The sequence below is a fragment of the Sceloporus occidentalis genome, unplaced genomic scaffold (genome assembly GCF_023333645.1).
Source record: "Sceloporus occidentalis isolate IW3139 unplaced genomic scaffold, rSceOcc1.0.p SCAF_48, whole genome shotgun sequence".
In the NCBI taxonomy this organism is placed as follows: Eukaryota; Metazoa; Chordata; class Lepidosauria; order Squamata; family Phrynosomatidae; genus Sceloporus; species Sceloporus occidentalis.
The window spans coordinates 3081481-3101554 of record NW_028317028.1 but is presented as its reverse complement, the minus strand read 5'-3'; the positions used below and the strand labels follow the sequence as shown (position 1 = coordinate 3101554).

At 36.4% G+C, this 20074-nt stretch overlaps 1 protein-coding gene across 1 annotated transcript in view; it reads left to right on the top strand.

The window, feature by feature from the left end:
- Nucleotides 1-723: 723 nt before the first annotated feature.
- The window catches only part of LOC149289107 (CAP-Gly domain-containing linker protein 1-like), a 40822-nt gene continuing 21471 nt past the window's right edge, over nt 724-20074 (top strand). The window contains exons 1-15 of the mRNA XM_089491020.1: nt 724-814; nt 1098-1639; nt 3383-3507; nt 4056-4281; nt 4569-4766; nt 4921-5024; nt 5248-5308; nt 8483-8587; nt 10149-11093; nt 12097-12213; nt 12350-12407; nt 12841-12924; nt 13004-13160; nt 14236-14398; nt 15193-15408. Coding sequence (XP_089347146.1) covers nt 724-814; nt 1098-1639; nt 3383-3507; nt 4056-4281; nt 4569-4766; nt 4921-5024; nt 5248-5308; nt 8483-8587; nt 10149-11093; nt 12097-12213; nt 12350-12407; nt 12841-12924; nt 13004-13160; nt 14236-14398; nt 15193-15408 — 3192 coding nt within the window. The remainder of the gene's footprint in view (nt 815-1097; nt 1640-3382; nt 3508-4055; nt 4282-4568; nt 4767-4920; nt 5025-5247; nt 5309-8482; nt 8588-10148; nt 11094-12096; nt 12214-12349; nt 12408-12840; nt 12925-13003; nt 13161-14235; nt 14399-15192; nt 15409-20074) is intronic.

Below are 20074 nucleotides of genomic sequence, written 5' to 3'. Positions count from 1 at the left end.
CCACTTTGCGAGAAAATCTAATCAAATAAATGTATTTATACTTGATAATATTATATAGAGTACTTACTGTTTATTATTTATAGATATTATACAATTTTTGGTGTAGACTGTGATATTGCTCACTGTATTAGTGTGATAATACAGACTACAATAATGTTAAAACCTGCCTAAGTGACACAATGAAATGCAGCATCGCATCACAATTTAATTATACATTTAAGTGCAATCTTTGAAACTCAACTCTGCCGTCTCAGCAATGTCACTTTTAAATATTTTATTAGTGGAGAAAACTACCGGTTGGTATATTGTTAAACACCTGTCATTATCAGCAGTACAGTTGTAACAAAAATAAATGCAATTTTTCAAAATGTTTCTTCAGTTTATGAAGAATGTAATGTTAGCGTGTGGAAGGGAAACGTGTCGGATACTGATCGTTTGAGGCTACTGGTTCTACATTTAACTATTTAACCTATGAGCAGGCAAGTGAGAAGTTTTCTAGGTACCCTAAGCACCTCGTGCATTACATTTGGGGAATAATATGCCTCGTATACTAGTCAGGAAGTATGTTATGTTATGTTTGTATACATTTTAAACTTTTTTCTTTTTCTCCCCCATTTTCTTTTTTTCTAGGTTTGGCCTTTTCAAAGAGAACCATTTTTTTTTTATCAATGGTTACAAAAAGATAGCAGTAATTAGTGGGAAGTCATTGACTTGAAAGGAAGAATGAGTTCACTTAAACCAAGTGGGCTTAAGGCGCCATCGAAGATAGCAAAGCCTGGAACTGTAGCTGCTAAAACATCTGCTACTGCAACTAGTAAGAACCTGTATATTTTCACCTATATGATAAGGAGGTCTAAGACGAAGATTTGCTAGTGTATCAAATCTTCATTTTAAACTTCATTTTGTTACCTAGTAAGAGCACTGCAATGAGGTTTGACAGTGAGAACGTAATTTAATACAATCTTCTTGTATTTTCTCAGACTGAACACTCTATGTTGTCTATTTTAGTGATCACTAATTGCCCTTGTTCCTAATCAGATTTATATGTTGTTAATGACATATGCATTGATTTTAACATTCAATAATTTCTTTTGTAGCTCCCCCTGTAAAAGCTGTAGAGAAACCTGCCACATCACCAGCTTTAGAAGCTCCAGAAGGTTTTGTGGATGATTTCAGAGTAGGAGAACGTGTCTGGGTAAATGGAAATAAACCAGGATTTATTCAGTTTCTTGGTGAAACCCAGTTTGCTCCCGGACAATGGGCTGGAATAGTTCTAGATGAACAAATAGGCAAAAATGATGGGGCTGTTGCTGGTGTCCGATACTTTCAATGTGAAGCCTTAAGGGGAATTTTCACAAGACCCTCAAAGTTGTCACGGAAACCCTTGGAAGATGAGAGCAATGGCACCCAATCTGCAGCTGCAACTAGAGCTACCTCGCCAACCTCAGTGTCTTCTAATTTGTCTCCACTGCCGTCTGCCCCAACACCTCTGAAAAGCACAACAACTCCTGCCAACGAGTTCTCAACACCGCCAAACAGCAACCTGACCCGAACAGCAAGTGAATCCATATCCAATCTATCGGAAGCTGGATCAGTGAAAAAGGGGGAAAGAGAACTCAAGTTGGGTGACAGAGTCTTGGTAAGTGGCTTGTAATTATTGGTCATATTACGTTTGCTTTCGTTTGTGTTGGAGAAAGGAACATAGGTAGTGCCTGCTTCAATTAAAACAAACGTTGCTTTATTATGTTTAGTTTCGTTTGCTATTTTGGTGATATTCTTGAAGTAGCTTAGTGCTCCAGGTACAAGTTGTAATGTTCCTAAATTCATCTTAAATTATTTTATGTATGTATTTCTAAAATAACCAATTTAACATGAAATAGTTTAGACAGATGAATGCCAAGCTGAGTACTAGAATACACAGGCAAGGATTTATATTTTTAGGAAATAATTATTTTGGGAATATGATTTTCTTTCTTTTTTTTTTTTGGCAGCGGTTCAAATTAATATGGAGCCCTTTTTATAAAGGAATAAAAACAGTTTGTGTTGCTTAGATAAGGCCCTATATTTAAAGTCTTCTTACTTTCTAGGAAATAGAATATAACCTTAACCCAGGTAAACCTAGCAAAGAAAAACGATGCATAAGTTATTATACATTCAACATGGTCGATCCCAGTTTTATTTTGAGTTGGATCTGATCTTTATATTAGTAGCCTGTTTTAATATTACTGTTATACCCCAAAAGGATCTGTTTTGTATTATTAAATAAGTAAAACACTATGTTAGACTGTTACCTCCAGTAAATTGGAAATAATGCAGTTTGTGGCTATTAAATCCAAAGCATGTGCTGGTGGTATGAATGCTATATACAGAATGGAGACAATGGTTATAATGAAGTAACGAAGCCAGAGTGATATATGTGGTTATAATGAAGTAACGAAGCCAGAGTGATATATGTGGTTATAATGAAGTAACGAAGCCAGAGTGATATATGTGGTTCTATCGTAAGCCGGGGTAATGTTACCACACCCCAGACAACTATAGGTAGATGCCTGGGTGTTTCTGCACAAACAAGGGTGGAGGAGATTTTAACATCACCTTAGCTTGATTTTATTATCCCCAGCTGATTCATTTCAAATAATGTCTGCTTCCTGGTGCCCTCCCCCTGTATATTATTTTAATCCCAAATTTATACTAGCCACATCTTGCCTTGGAATTTTCCTCCATCCTGATTTGTGTTTGTGTTCGATGCATTACTTCTAATATTTAAATGCTCGTGAAAATGGCCGAATGTTAAAAAAAACCCCAAGTCATTAGAAATGGTAATGAGGCTTATTTATGGCAATCTGTTGACGAAAATGTTCAGGTAAACAGAGCAGAAGCAGGTTGTGGGTTGCTGATCCCCTGTGCCTCTTAGGATACAACTAAAGTGAACAAGAAATGAGGCTAACTCGTCTACCAAAGCATGTCCTACTATTTACACTGACTGGAAAACTATTATTTTAACCATGGCTTTCATATTGATGAGCTCTACAATTCCTTCTTGTGTGTTCAGAAGTATATGAAATGTTGAACTTGGGGTTCATGTTGTTTCCCTACGGTCCTTTAAATAATTGAATATTTTGGGAATGTGCAGCCATGTAGGCAACCTAAATGCAAATCTGTTTATATGTATTTTACATAGAAATATTCTTGCTCACTTTTAAAGCTTTCTAAAATGTAAAACATTTGATATATATACAATTTGAAATTGTACTCCATCTGACAGTTTGGTCGGACAGTACCGGTAATATAGCAGATGGAAAGGCTCTTTAAAAATAATAATTCTGCCCTCTTCCCTTTTAGAAGAAGTAGTAGTTTGTTTTTTCTTTCTGTTTCATATTAGGTAAGTGGTTCCAAAGCTGGAGTAATCCGCTTCTTGGGGGAGACAGATTTTGCCAAAGGTGAATGGTGCGGTGTTGAATTAGATGAACCTTTAGGAAAGAATGATGGGGCAGTTGCAGGAACAAGGTGAACTTTGCAACATGAACTAACTAATATATATCATTGTAATAGTAATTGTTATACCTATATATTTTCTATTTTAACATAATTTGTCTTTTCCATTTTGCCCTCTGTAAGAACAACTATTTTACCCTTGCTTACTGCGTTATAGCTTAATTCTTCTTCTTTTGCCAAGTATCTGAGCCCGATTGGTTCTGACTGCTTTTTAAGATCCGAGAAGACACATTTTTAGGCGTTTCTGACAAAATAAATACAATGCTAGTCTATTGCCGCATCTCTGCTTTCTTGTAATAATCAATATATAACCAATACAAAACTGTTAGCTACAGGCAGTTTAGCGGAAATTATTGATGGCAAATGTTGTGTTCCATTTAATACAGACGGGGCTGGGAATTCCCGCTAGACATTTTCTGTCCTGCTAGGGACTTTTCATTGGTCATTGAAATTTAAACAGATTTTCCAAGCATGGAAATAGATAGAAAGGATTAACATCCTTAAAGCATGCATGGTCCTATTTAAATAGGAGCTAAAACGCTGTGTTTTCATTGGTTTAGGTATTTTCAGTGTCAGCCAAAATATGGATTATTTGCACCTGTGCACAAAGTTACACGGATTGGATTTCCGTCAACCACCCCGGCCAAAGCCAAAACCTCCGCAAGAAAAGTACCTGCAACACCAAGTACTCCGGCATCCTTAAAACGTAGTCCTAGTGCATCATCCATTAGCTCAATGAGTTCAATTTCATCTTCTGTAAGCAACAAGCCAAGTCGCACCGGACTGGTAAGTATAGATAATGACCACTGGACAGTAATTAATAGAAGAATTAAGTCAAACGTTTTGTTGCAAAGATGGTTGTCTTGTAAAAACAAAAACCTCTTGTAGCACTTTTAACATTCTTAGGTGGTAAGAGAGCTTTTTAATTGTATATTTGCATTACATACTTAGCATATCCTTATTTCATTTATGCAGTAGGTTTACATTTAGCAAACTTTGCTTTACTGTGTGCTTTTGTTTCGATCATCCGTTAATCCTAAATGTTGCCCCTTGTATTCATTGTCTATGAGCAGTTAACAGAAACATCGTCCCGATATGCAAGGAAAATCTCTGGAACAACAGCTCTTCAGGAAGCGCTGAAAGAGAAGCAGCAGCACATTGAACAACTTTTGGCTGAGAGGGACATGGAAAGGGCAGAAGTTGCAAAGGCAACAAGCCACGTCGGAGAAGTAGAAAACGAGCTAGCAGTCATAAGAGATGGACATGATCAGGTAACATATTAGCCTGCACACTATTGTGTTTTACGACGGTATAAAATGTTATAAAAAAAAAAAAAAAAAAAAGTACCAACTATTTTTACAGTGGTATCCGTCTTAAACGAAATACGTGAATTACCTTGACAGTTTGCAATTTTTCTAACTATAGTATGTGATGGAAATGGAAGCAAAGATGGATCAGTTGCGTTCCTTAGTAGAAGCAGCCGATAGAGAAAAGGTGGAACTTTTAAACCAGCTGGAAGAAGAGAAGAGGTAATTTCCATAGTCACTTATATGTACATAGTGCTTGTGGTTTCCACGGTTATGTTCAAATTATGGATAGAATTCTCTTGCTGGTCTGTATCTGATTTGTGAGTTCACTGATCCAGGCTCTCCAATAACTGGAAATAGTAACTTAATGTTTTTTTTCTTTTTGAAGTGATGACCTTTTTCCAGCTCATAGCCTAAAGGAAGTGACTTCATTTTTATTTCGCAGGAAAGTTGAAGATCTTCAGTTCCGTGTCGAGGAAGAATCTATAACTAAGGGTGATTTAGAGGTAAAAACTTACAGGACTTGTATGTTGTTTGCTTTCTGTTTGTGTTTAAAAGGTATTCTGATTTGAGGGACAATTTTAAAGGAAAAGAAAGCTTTTGGTAGGAAGGAGTTAACTTATTGGGCAACTACTTTTGGTTCATTGTACAGCCACAAATAAACCATATTATCTTCCGGAAGCTCACTAAAACGAGGCTAATGTAGAACAATGTAGAGTCCATGTACACACTCAGTGGTTCCATCATCTTCTCTAGTCGGTTGCGCTTCTTGCTTGCTATTGCTTTTATCTTTATTCTAAATTAACCTATGTGAATTTTTGGAGATCTATAAAACTTGGTAATCTTAAAGCAACGTCCAATGAACACTTTTTGGTGATTTGCTTTATACTTCCAGTTTTACAAACAATGCCTTCTATATCTTGATAGAAAAAGATAAATGCTTTCCTTAATGCTTCCTTTTAAAAGGTGCTAATTTAGTAATTTCCAGTTATTTATTAGCTTTAAAAACAACAAAAAAACACCACTAAATTAGCCATTCCTTAACGAAGAACAGTAAGAAAACATATTGACTGCCTGTATGCATTATTTCCATAATGGCATTTCAGTATTTCCTTCCATATTATGAAAAAACAACTTCCATACATATTTTTTTTTTTTTTTTTATCATCTGATTCCAAAAGAATTTTAAGGCTATTACCATGACCCCCCCCCTTTTTTTTTTTCTTTTTTCACCTACCTGGGCAGTAATCTTTTTGCAGATCCGTTTTTGTTCACAATCCTTATAGGTTAGCTTAGTAAAAGATAGTGAGCAGTCCTGACACTTATACTCTACTCTACTAAACACTAATTTAAAAGTCTACTTTTAAAACGTGAGCATAAGATCACTAGCGCATGTTGCAAATCACTCTGATGCATGCGATTAACAAATTAAGCAAAATTCTAAATGTATAACCACTTAACAATCAAGTCATAAACATATTACTCCCGTGTAATGACAAAACATTTAACACTTGTCCAGCTTTTAGCAACATGGATTCAGTGTTAAATAGAACAATCCAAATTTGCTTTACGGAAACTTTTTTTCAGTGCCATACCATGGCGTAAAATACAAGGTTATGGCTATTAAAGGGGCAGTAATAGTTATGCTCTTAGTCTTTGCTTTACTAGGTTTTATCTTTCATGTAAATGACTGTCCCAGGCAATAATTAGTTTAATAATGTACTTTTTAATAATAAAGACTTAGTAGAATCGGTAAAGGCCACAGGGAAGCTGGAAAAAAGCTTCTAACCATAACAAGATCAGTGTAGGGGGAATCCTTTTAAGACTATTATATTCATACATGCCATTTGTATTTTTGAAGCATCCTTGGTTACAACAGAAAGGGGGGGGGGATAACGTAAAAAAATCTTGCAGTTTTTGTAAATATTACTTATGTCCTAAGCATTATTTTTTTACATTTACCTTTCTTATGGTAGGATGGAAGACAATGAAACATTAAAATGACTCCAATGAAAGAGACACTTTCCCATGCGTCCTTTACAAATTCTAAAAATAGATTACTTTTAGATGGTAAAATATTTTAAGAAATACCGTATTGGCTCGGATATAGGCCGCCCCCGTATATAGGCCGCCCCCTAGACCCCGAATATAGGCCGCTAGACCCCGAATATAGGCCGCACCCCCACTTTAAAGACTTAAAGTGGGGGAAAAAAGTGCGGCCTATATTCAAGCCAATACGGTATTTAATAAAAGAAAAAGTGACATGTGAGGCATAATATAATTTTAACCAGTTGCTCTTTTTATATATATAGATATAGATAGATATATATATATATATCTATCAGTTATAAATGTCCTTATCTGATAGACATATTTTTATTTTCTCTTAGTCTGGGTACTTATGAGTCCTTAAGAGGCAACATACATTTTACCCATAGGTGGTTGTTCTTGTATAACATAAAAAAACAGTAGGTAAAGCTAAGTAACTTCAAAATATGTGAAGCATGAGCCTCTACAAAAATCTTGGCAGACACGCATAGATTATATCTTCAGTTGCCGCAGTGCAAACTTTGTAGGCTCCTCTGATGTATGAACAACATTTATGGGTTTATTTACTGAACCGTAAGTTAAGATGAGAGAAAATGTACCATCTCATTAACTGCGTAAAAGGCTGCGTTAGCTCTGCATAATACATGTCGGTGAGAAACCTTCTCTTAAACTAGGCATTGTACAGAGCCAACTCAGCTCTACTTGCAAGGGTTGGTCGTCCTTAATTAGGTGAGATGAAATGTTTACTGTTGCCCAACTCACCTGCAAACTCACAAGTGAATAAACACCTATTATCTGCTGACATTCACTCACTCTCTAGGCTATAGCCTGCGAGCATATTTACCTTTAATGATTAATGTGAGATTTGTGTATAGTAAATCCCTTTGATTTAAACGCTAAATTTAATTATACTGTTTTTTTAGCTCCCTTGATATTGTCGGCAATGTAATTTTGCACATTAAAGCAAATAGGAAAAACCAGGACATGATCCCTATAAGGTTGAATGACCCGCTGTGATTGGATAAAACACTCGCAAATTGTGAGCATTGGCTGGACAGTGTACCTGCTGTTCTTACAAATGTCGCAGGCATAATTATATCATATTAGGCAAAACTATTGTTTGTGCGTCAACACAGAGGCCTAGAAACTTTACACTGGATCTGTACTCAATTTAATCTCTGCTTTATATAAAGCAACTGCTCTGAGCTCCCTGAAATTTTTACATATTCATGTGAGATTTAATTTATTAATATGTTAAAAAGGGATTTATTGCTTGTCCAATTATTAACTTTCTAAATTATGCTCTAACATACTACTTATTTTTCTGAAAAAAAAAACCCCAAAACATTTTATACTTGCTGCATGCACCTAGCTTATGTTTCTGTTTATTTCCTTTCTTCTTGTGCGTCTTCTATCATTTAATCCCTTTACCTATTGATCACCCTCATTCAAGCATCATCAAGCCATCCCCTGTCATCTGTTTCTTTTCATTCCTCTGTCCCCCCACTCCATCTTTTGCTCATCGATGGTCCAGTGGTGCCGGAGCACAGCCTGCATGTCGCTCCTTCCTTTCGTGCTGGCATGTGATGGTGGCACTGTTGTGTTCTCTTCCTCTCCCTTTTTACTAACAGACGCAGACCAAACTGGAGCATGCCCGCATTAAGGAGCTTGAACAGAGCCTGCTCTTTGAAAAGACCAAAGCTGACAAGCTTCAGCGAGAGTTAGAAGATACTAGGGTAATGGTTTTTAATTTTTGATGAAAACTCTCCTGGTAATTATGTTTTAAATATTAAATATGGGTTAGTAGACCCAAGAAAAAAAAGTTGGTCCCTTAGTGGACTTAAGAAGGAAAAGAAAGAACTTGGGCAAGTCAGAATAATGTTTTGAAACAATATTTTTTCCCCATTTTTGTTTTTACTTTTCAAAGCCTCCTAATATTGGTTCCTTCAATACATTCCATGGTTTTGATCTCTGTGATTAAAATTGTACATTTAGTGTGATATCTAATATGCATGCACTTTTCTTAAATGTGCTTCAAGCAGTGCAGTCTGTTTATTTTCTGTAATAAACGAAATCCCATTGGCAATCTCTGGGCTAAAATATGTGCACATCAGCTAACTTTAGAATAGAACTCCCATCAAGCATATTCAACTTGAGCCTCTTTGTGGCGTCCTCATTGCATAGTCTTGCTTCCTTTTATAAATAATGACCCGCAAAACACACTATTAAGTATATCTGACCTTTTATCTTGTCAGCTGTGGGATATTGTGGCCCGAAAATGTGAGGTGAAATGTTTAATGTTGCCTCAACTTTCCTGCAAACTCACAATCTCTGACATTGCAAGTGTCCGTTATTTGTTTAGTAACGGTTTGTGGCTGTTTGTGTGCACATGGCGATATCTAGATTACCTCTGGCTATGTGATTCTGCTTAATCTTAGCACTGTATGGCCACTGAAGAAAGTGTTTCGTATTTTGAAATTTCTTGTTACTTTCAGGCCATAACAAGACCAGTATCCCTTAATGTGAGTATTTGTGTGTATGTCAGGTACCATATCTGTGTTTGCAGCTTGCGGTGTTAGGGGATGCACTAATATTTGCTTTTTCATCGCGTAGGTATTGAGTAGCTCTGGGTCTGTTATTGTCTAACGTCATTACATGAAGCGTCAGGAAAACCAGCAGCATATGTGGATGATATACAGCATCTTAGACGTTTGCCACTAGTGACATATATTTCAGATACTTTCGTCTGGTGTTGAGGGGTTAATAATGCTTGTTAACATGATTCTTGCAGTTGCAAAGTTTATGTTCAGATTTGATTATATTGTGTATTTTTTTTGTGCATAATATTGGTTGGCTAAAATATAATTCCTGACAATTCCATGCACTAAGGAGACTGTTCTACAGGTAGCTCGGGACACCTTTTAATTTAAGTATAGCCCAGTGTGTTAAGTTCATGGAATGCAGGACCTTAATATTTATTTTATTTAGTGTTCTATGGTAAAACTTTCCCTGTGTTAGGCTTTAGGAGCACCTGACTGACATTTGCATGATAACTAGCTTGATGTGCCTACTCCGGTGTGAATCTTTACCCTGTGTTATTGGCTTCTTATTTTCGGTACTGCTTTGCATCTGGACACTCGTTAATGAATTAGGAATGTAAGGTTGTGTTTACCTTTGCACAGATACTACCACATTAAATATCATCCTGCTTCCAATAGTCATTGTCTAAAGACTGGATACAGCCATACCTTTGAATATGAGATCTTTGTCTCCATGTACTAACTTTTATAATCATAGGTGGCAACCGTTTCTGAGAAATCTCGCATTATGGACTTGGAAAGAGACTTGGCTCAGAAGGCAAAAGAAGTAGCGGACCTAAGGCAGAAGCTAGTGGAGTGTACCAAGCAGACCGGGGATGTAGACACATCTCTTTCACTACTACAAGAAGTGAATTCACTACAGGAAAACATAACAGTTTTGAACAAGGAACATGAGCAAGAAATAGCTTCTCTTAAAGAGAAACTACAAAGTGTAGAAAACAGTGAAAAGGAGGTAGCTACTCTCAAGGCATCCGTGGACAAGTTTTCTAAGGAGAACGACACGCTGAAAATAAAGCTCAACCATGCAAATAAAGAAAATGCCGAAGTCATAGAGCTTTGGAAATCCAAATTGGACTCTGCGATCAGCTCCCATCAACAAGCAATGGAGGAGCTGAAGATTTCATTTAGCAAAGGCCCCAGCACAGATAACTCTGCTTTAATTGAACTCAAGGCGCAGATAGAGAACCTCAGGTTAGAGTATCAGAAGGAGACTGAACAACATAAATCTAAACAAGACGCAGAGCGTGCTGATCGACTGAGAGAAATAGAACTCTTGAAGGTGAAACTGCAAGAGTCTAATGAAGAAAAAGAATCTGAGCTCGATGTCCTAAAAGCTAAGCTGGAGAGTGCAGAAGAACAGCACCTGATAGAAATGGAAGATGCATTAAACAAACTACATGACACTGAAATTAAGGTAAAAGAGTTAGAGGCTCTGCAAACACAATGCAGAGACCAGAGTCTTACGATTGATAAATTAACAGCCCAAGTGAAAGACACAGAGGAGAGACTGTTGAGTCTTGATGCAGGGCAGAAAATAGAAACTGAATATAAAGAGGACATTTTGAGATTTAAGGAAAAAATTGAGGCAGCAGAAATGCAAATAAAAAATCTTGAGTGTGAAAAGGTTGCAGAAAGTATTAAGGTTTGTACATTTATTTTTGTTTATTGTATTCCTCTTTTGTTTTCCCATTTGAAGACTTGCATTAATTTTAATGACCTGTTCTCGCACGTTCTCCTGAAGGCGTTGTAGTATTGGGATTCAATAAGAACTATTCAAAAGTCACATCAAAATCTCCACATAGCTTACAATATTTAAACATACATGGTACCCAGCTAAAAAATTGACACTTTATTATAGTACCACATGTATTGATGTTTCCTGTTTTAGAAGAAGCTGATTGGTATTGAAGAACATTCCACTTAAGTGTGTTATCTATATTAAAATATTATAGGAAACCAGATTATTGAAGTCTGCTGCTTGTTTCTGGTTCATTTGTGCCGTCAGATGGACATCACAGCCTATAGACTGTGGTTACCGGTCACACAGCAGGTAGAAATAAGTAAAACGGGCATTTGTTATTAAAATCGCTATCATTCTACAATTAGTCACTATCTTTACTATTCTTGGCTGTTCCTCTTTGTCTACACACTGAACCCAAGATCCTGAAGATATGTCAGAGTAAAATCGCTTTGACTGCAACATATTGATTAGTACTTAATCGCCATTAAAATGCATAGAAATATAAAAACTATGAAAAACCCTTAAAAACATATGCTCCTGATATTATGCCCTACCTCAAATTATGTGTAGAAGTTGTGATTAAACATTAGTTATTATAACATCCTCTGGTTTTAAAACCGGTTACATTGATCATTTTTATAAAGGCTAAAAATAATTAGGGCAATTGGGGGTAAGAAGGCTTACTAAGAAATATTTTCTGAACTAAGGGAAAATAACATTGATTAGCAAGTTGCTATAGTACACGCAATTCATCTTTAAACAATTTCATTAAATTAATGCACAGAACTTCATTTTGTCCACACAATATTTTTTTGTTCCTTTTTTTTATTTTGAGTTCGTTACCATTCTATTTATTTGTTCCATTGTTATTTATTTTTCTTTTTAATTTTTACAACTTCATTAGTCCAATAACTTAACTAACGAGTTGCTGAAACGTGATGAAAAACTTGCTGTCCTCGAGAGCAAATTAAGTTCATTGACTGAGGTCAAGGCTTCCTTTGAGAAAGAAATAGAAGAATTGGTAAGATCATCATATCGTAATTTATATTTGATTACATAGAAACTAGGACTTTGCATTCATTAATTGTTTTTGGAATACAGAAGGGCAGGAGCCAAAAACCCCATTAAACTAATCCTAATCCCTTTCCCCCCCCTAGAAACAAAATGTCAGTAACTCTACTGAGGATGCAAACATTGTTAAACAAACTATGCAAGGTAAGTGATCAACATTGCATGTGATCTCTATGGTTTAAACTGGGAATTTATGGCAGCATTGTCGAAATTCTTAAGGTGAGCTGAGCAATACTTGCACATGTGAGCAATCGTATGAGCTAGATATGTGTAGTTTGAGGTACCTCCAACCTTTCATGTCAGATGTTACTGTAATACTGGGATGAGTAAGAGCTTAAGAGGATGGACAGTAGCAAAATTGGCTGGAATACACAGACAACACTTACATAAAGCAATATAGTTGAAAAGTGACACAAAGTTCAAACAGTGAATAAAAGTACAGTACCAAATGTGTGAATCTACACTAATGCAAGACACGTGGACTGTAATGTAGCATAACTTAAGAACTGAGTGTTTTAGTTCCCACTGTTATCCGAGGATCTTATTTAAATATTTAGGTTTTCTTTCCCCCAAATAGAGACTCTGGATAAGCTTACGAAGAAAGAAGAAGAGTGCGTAGAAATGTATAAAAAGATGGAGCACCTGGAGCCGCAGTGCACTGGTGAGTTAACAGAATTGTAAATACTCACTTTTTTATTTTATTTGATCAGTATTGTATTAAGGAAACTGTATTTTGCCAGACCTGGAGAAGAAGTTGAAAGAAAGTGAAGAAAAAGAACAACTATTGCTGACAGCAAAAGCAAAATTAGAGAATCAGATATCAGAAATGATTCAGTCTTCTGGGGACAGCTCCTCTCAGCTTAACAAATTAAATGAAGAACTACAGTCCAGAGAAAGGTATTTTGAGTTTTAATCTGTATTATTCATTTTGTATCTTAATGTTAACTGGGTTAATTGGGCAAATATTGAATTTAGTCACTGTGACATTAACTTTAATATGCATTATTTAACCTGTAGGAGAAATAAATGCTGCAGCACTAGAGCCCTTTTCCATGGTATGGTTGCTTGAAGCAGCCAATTAATGGCAGGAAAGTGCCCTCGTTTAAATCAATGGAAGTGCTTTCTGTTAGTTTTGGCTGAAGGCATTTCCTGCAAGCATAGAAGGCAAATGTATAGGAGTTCTTCAGAAAAGATGTTGCTGAACACATATTGGAGGGTGTTTGACAGAGACGTATACCAAGAGCTGTAAATTCACACCTGAACTACTATGAGTGTGGGGAAAAAAACAAAATACTACCACAAACTTTGACAACAGCTGGTAGCAGAAAAAGTGCCTGAAAAGGTTTAAAATACTAGCAATTTCAATACTCTGGGGTGTCTAGTCATCAAACATAAATGGTTTGATGAAGGTAAATTTAATTGGTTGGCTTCAACGATTTCCCAAATAGGACATGGGGCAGAATGACCACATCATAATCTTTTATTGATTAAGCGCCAACAAATTACCCAGCACTGTACAAGTTAAGTGGGGCAGTCAACACACACAACACACACAACACACACAACAATACCTACAGACACATCAGCAGATGAGAACCGTGCCCATAAACTTGTCATCTAGTCTTATGGTACTTTCATACAAAGTTCCAGTCAGTAATGGTGGGCTTTTGCAGGCCCTTCTTGAGAGCTTACCATCTTAAGGATGGGCAATTGAAAAAAAGGAGGGATGAAAAGAGGTAGTAGTAGCTAGTAATTAGGACTAAGTGGTTTTAGCATGGGAAAAAAAAATGAATTGCGCATGCACATTTTGCTAGTGGTGTAGACTCTACCTACATTAGCGAGATGGGGTTGCACGTGCCACTGGATTAATTTGACTTTATATATTGTCTTAAAACAAAATGGATTCTCTGTATACGTATGACTTTTTTAATTGTATGGAGATGTGTGATTTGTGCTTGTTTTATGTGCTTAGGGATTCTGAAGAACTACAAAAGGAGCTTTTTAAAGCAAAAGAAACGATAATAAAGCTTCGTGAAAGTATTGACGTATTCAAATCTAACAAACTTTCATCTGAAGAAGCTCAACAGTCTCATCAGGCTGAAATAAAGAAAATGGCTTCCCAGATAGAGGATTTGGTAAGGAAGTATAATATGTTATTTTTTTAGGGATTATGTATATGATTGTAGTCCAGTTTTTTTTAAAAGTGGCCTTATCACTTCACTGGACTGTTCCCGGTCTCAAACTATGCATGAGAATCTCTTATTATACACAATCCCCATTGTATTTGTTAATTCTTTCATACAAGTATGTTTTTATGATATCTGTACATGAACACATTGTGGGATTTTGCAGAACTTGTAGCTTGTAGCTTCTTCACATCAGTTCTGTACACTAAATAAAACCATGTATCTGCATTTACAGATTAAAATGAGAAATATATGAGAATATATTCCCATAGGGAAGGTATCTTAACTTTCTTTTTTAGGGATATGCAATGCTAATTTATCTTAATTATGCTATCTCTGACCTATTAGATTGTTGTCTATGGAGTAAGGTAACATTTGTAGGGTTGGGTGGGGAAAAGAAATCATCTCGGCACATGTAGAGAGGCAGGCATTCTAATATGCAGGTTTTAGTTTTCATGTGGTTAACGTTTTAATCTAAATATCTCCAAAACACTATCATACCTAAAGCACTGTTTTTGGGCTTTTTGTGCGTATGTAGGTTATTTGTTCTTTTATTCACCCCTTTATTACCTTACAGTCTATTACTGCTCCTGATGTGGGTTACTACTGTAGAAATCAGTGCTGTCCTTTGCTTCTGAGAGCCCGTGTTGCAGTACTAAAACAGTTATACATTTGTATTTAAACATTTTAATCTGATTTACATTTTTGTCAGATGTGTGTTAAATTTGTTTTTTTACTTTAAGAAATCATTAGCTGAAAAAAGCCAAAATGAATGTAAGGAGCTACAGAATATGCATGAGAAATCCATTGCTGATTTGGTCTCTCAGCACCAAACATTGATAACTGAGCTTAAAGATAACCTGCAAGCTAAAGAGGAGCTGTGGCAAGCCGCACAAGCCGGTCAGACCGATATGGTGAAACAATTTGAGGAGCTGAAGCAACAGGCTGAACAAGCCAAGGTATTTGTTGTATTACTTTGTTTCCTTTGTTGATGAATATTTATTATGGGACACTCTGGTTCGTGTGTGTGTGTGTGTGGTCATTCCTGTGCTGTTGCAAGATGGGCAACATCAATACATTTTCTGACTAGAGTCCATAGCTTAAGGCGGGTGGTAGATAAATGAAACATGTAAATCCAGAAGATGTGGTAGAGATCAAATACAGTGAGGGAATTTAGACGCGCATGGGAGAGCCATAACGCTATACTGAATATAAGACCGAGGACCAAATAAGGTTTGACGTTTAGGCCAATAAAGAATTGGGTAGAAAAGTCGAGTTTAGCAATAACCATATTACTGGATTAGAATGAGAAAAATGTGACTTGGCCCCGAGTCCTGTCAAACTTCCCAGTAGTCTATTGGCCGAAGTATTGGGAATTGCAGCCCAACAAGTAATGAAAAGCCGGTTACCATCTATAAGATTCTAGTAAATGTTCCCACAAGTAGAGCAGAGACAATAGTTAAATTTAAGTGGTTAATAATACAGGTGTGCCCATTGTTTAAAAGTTTCATCTCCAGAAACCGTTTTTTGTTAAATCATGAAATCTTCTGGGCCAACTTTAGTATTGGCATAGGAGCCAACTTAAACCAATACCCTAAAACCCAATGCCTTGAGGATATTCCTACCTTGAACTAAGACTTCCCTTATTCCCTGGAATGCAATATCCCCCTCCCACCATGAGGAGGAAACAAATGTCTGCTATTTCTAATAACTGTTGAGTCACTTTTCCCATGGCAAAAACATATGCCTATTTATCAGCTAATGGATAATACACACAAATAGCTCACACATCATTCATATCCACTGCGCATTTAATATTCTCACAAAGGTTTTTTTTTTCTTTAGTCAGATTTAACATGTTTGGTTGGTCATTTCCATAACCATTAATTCCTCCCCCTTTGTTCTATTTTTTTTTGTCCTTGGGCTGCCTCCCTGGTGTCTTTTTGATTTAGAATTTTATATTGCTTCCGTATACAATGTATGAATTGACACATTCTTTTTTAAATTCACACTAGCGGGAGTGTAAAGGTGGGGCTTTTTAAATGGACTGTGGCAAATTGTGCGGATGGTGCCAGAAGGGTTTTGTATTCTTTAACAATGATACGGATGCTTGTTTCAAAAAACAAAACTAGTCTTTAAAAGAATAATTGATGGAGCCATTTTCTAGATGGTTAACATACAAATAGGGTTAATTAAATGGTTATATTTAGTGCTTTACAGGTTTTTACAACCGTCTGGGCCCTATTATATTCCATATTTCTGAAGGTTCACTTGGAAAGTTGTAACATTTCTATATAATTAAGTATAAGAAAAATATCTATTTTCTACACTAAATGTTTTTGGGCATTTATTTTTAAACAGACTTATTATCCTCTAATAAATAAAAAGCACACACAACTCACTTATGATAAGATTGAATGTGTCAACCCATACATGTAATTGCTGTATCTCTGCTTAGCCCACATTTCCATTTGTCTGCTTGATTTCATTTTTGTTTCCTTCTTCCCAACTTTATCCCTATAGTCTTTAACCTCTGTGTTAGCATCTACAAGGAAAGAGTTTGAAATAATATCTGAAGAGCTGAGGGGTTTGAAAGATGAAAGAGACACACTGGCCCAAGAGGCAAACAGTTTAAAGCTAGGGAAGGAATCACTGCAGTTAAAACTTACAGACTATGAATGCCGCGTTGATACATTACAGCAAGAGCAAAGACAACTAAGGTCTCTAACAGAAGAACTGAGTGCTGCAAACCAACGTATCTTAAATGAAAAACAAGAACTTGAAAACCTTTCGGTAACTCGCACTATTGATGTTGATGCCCTGACCACGGAAAAAGAAACACTTCTGTCTGATCTAGAAAGTATGAAACGGGAACTTTTGAGGATTACTTTTGACAGTGAAGACTTGCAGTCTACTGTGACCACAATGGACAAGGAGATAAAAGATCTCAAGCAGAACAATGATACCATGGTTACAAATTATCTGGATCTTCAGAAAGAAAAGCAAGAAATGCAGGAGATTCAGAAGAAGCTTACAGAAGACAAAATTGTGCTTGCCAAAGAAAAGGATGAAATTATTGAGATGCTTCAGAACTCCACAGAAGACATGCATAGTAAGCACCATTCACTTATGGAAGAACTTGCTCTTCTTAAAGCAGAGAAAGAAACTACTCTATGCAAGCAGTCAGAACTTGAACGCAAGCTTTCTGATTTATTAGCGGAGCAAGAGAGATTGATGAAAACTTCAACGGATGTAACATCTGAAAGAGAGCATCTTTTGGTAAAGCTTAGGGAGTTAAATACACAGTTTGAAAACGTGCTTCAAGAAAAAGAGACCTTAAAGTCTGAGCACGTTGCACTAAAAACAGAACTATCTGCTGTGCAGGCGCAACTGGACAGATCCATGAAAGAAAATAAAGAGCTTTCTAGTAGTAAAGACGCATTGCTTATCATGTGTGGTAAAATAGAAGAAGAAAAGCAGCAATTGGAAGAGTGTAAAAAGATGCTGAAAGAGGAAAACCTCTTTATTTGTAATGAAAAAGATGGTATTATCCAAGTGCTCACAGGCTCTAAGGAGGACATGGCAAAAGAGCAGCTTAACCTTACTAATAAAATATCTGCTCTGGAGACTGAAAGGGAAACTATGTTAGTAAAAATTTCAGACCTTGAAAATAGGTTGGTTGTTTTAACTGGTGAGCGAGATGGTTTTGTGATAGTCAACAAGGACTTATCATCTAAAAACGAGGAACTCTTATTTAAACATGGTGAGCTAAATTCCATATTAGGGGACGCACTTAAGGAAAAGGACAAAATAAACATAGATTATAATAATTTAGTATCGGAAATGAGTGCCATTAAAACTCAACTTGACAGGTCAATCAGGGACAACGAAGAACTGCAGACTGCTAAGGAGAGGCTATCCAACTGCCTTGAAGAGATCAAAACTAGCAGTAGTGCCACTGACTCTGAACGTGTCGGTTTGCTGCAAGATAAAGAAAAACTGCTTTCATCGGAGAGGAAATTGTTAGCGGAAAAGGCAGATCTCCAAAAGTCATTGGGAGAGGCCGAGTTGGTTCAAAACGAAATGAAAGAAGCGATAAATCATCTAAAAAATCAGAATGTGTCATTGGGCTTAAAAGTGGCAGAGTTAGAAAAACAACTGCAGTCTGCTGCTGAAGAGAAAATTACAATGAAAGAAAAGTTCTCTGAGCTTGAGTCTCAAGACAAGCTGCTCATGAATGAACTTAAGGTTAAATGTGAGCTTTCAGAGTCTTCAAATATGTTACTAGCTCAAGAGAAGAACAGTCTCTTAGAAAATATTGAGTCTATAAACACCAAAATGGTTGAAGCAACAAAGAAAATTGAAGAACTGACAAAAGCTAAAGATGATTTATCAGCATTATTGGAGCAGATGCTACAAGAAAAATCCCTTTTGGAATTGGAACGTAGTAATATACTGTTAGAAAAGCAAACGTTGCTTGATGAATTCAGTAAATGTAGCTCTGATATGGATAAGGTGATGAAAGATAGAGAAGGACTAGAGGAGAAGTGCAAAGAACTTAATAAGGGATTTCAAGGTTTCGAGCAAAGGTTGATACAAGAACGAGAACTCTTCGAGACTGAAAAGTTGAAAAATGCTGATCTCCAAAAGCGTCTCGATGTGACTGTGGAGGAGAAGGAACAGGTGGAGATCCAGAAGGAAAAGCTTCAAACTGAGATGCATAACCTTGCTCAACAAAAAGAAAACGTCGAGAACAGTTTGCACTCCATAATGGAAGAAAAGGCCGTTCTAGAAGTGAACTATAACAATCTGTTAGACAGCATTAATCAAGTTAAGTGTGAGCTTGAGTCACTGGCAAAATCAAAAGCGGTGCTCCAGGACTCGTATAACAGCGTTTGCAAAGCATTGGAAGATCTTCGTGGCGAACATGAAGTGACCGAGTCACAACTGAAGAAAATACTTGAAGAAAAAATGGAGTTAATATCAGCTCATGATAATCTAATAGCATCAAATGCCAATATCTTAAAAGAAAAGGAATCCATAAATAATAATTTTGAAAAGCTTTCCCTTGAAACTGATGTTTTAACCAAAAAAAACAATGAAGTTTCATCCTTTGCTCGGGATATAGAGAACAAGTATAAAGTTTTGATGAGTGAAAAGGAAGACCTGGTAATGAAATTAAATGACCTCCGGACTCTTCGCAGCAACGCCGAACAGAAAAATAAAGAGGTATCAAACTTGTTAAGGGAGTCCCAACTAAGATACTAACACTGCGCACTAATTTCCAGGACTAATGAGATTTTTACTTCCACTTGCATGTCTTGCACTTCACAGCATGTCTTTGTGTGATCTCATTTTGATTCTTTGTTTTATTATTCTAATTGCACATGTAATCAAAAAAATAATTTTAAGACAACCAATGGACTGATACCGATGAATTTAAGGTATTGTGGGTAATGGCAACAAGCTTTTTAATTCAGTAGAATTAGTTGCTATTGAAATAAAATAACAATAGAAACATTGTTCCCAATGCATGGAAATGTATCGCTAATGTACTACTTGTGCACTTTAACACACTAAGGGAAAAGTTTACCTTGTCATTTTTTAATATTTATATCTTTTCCT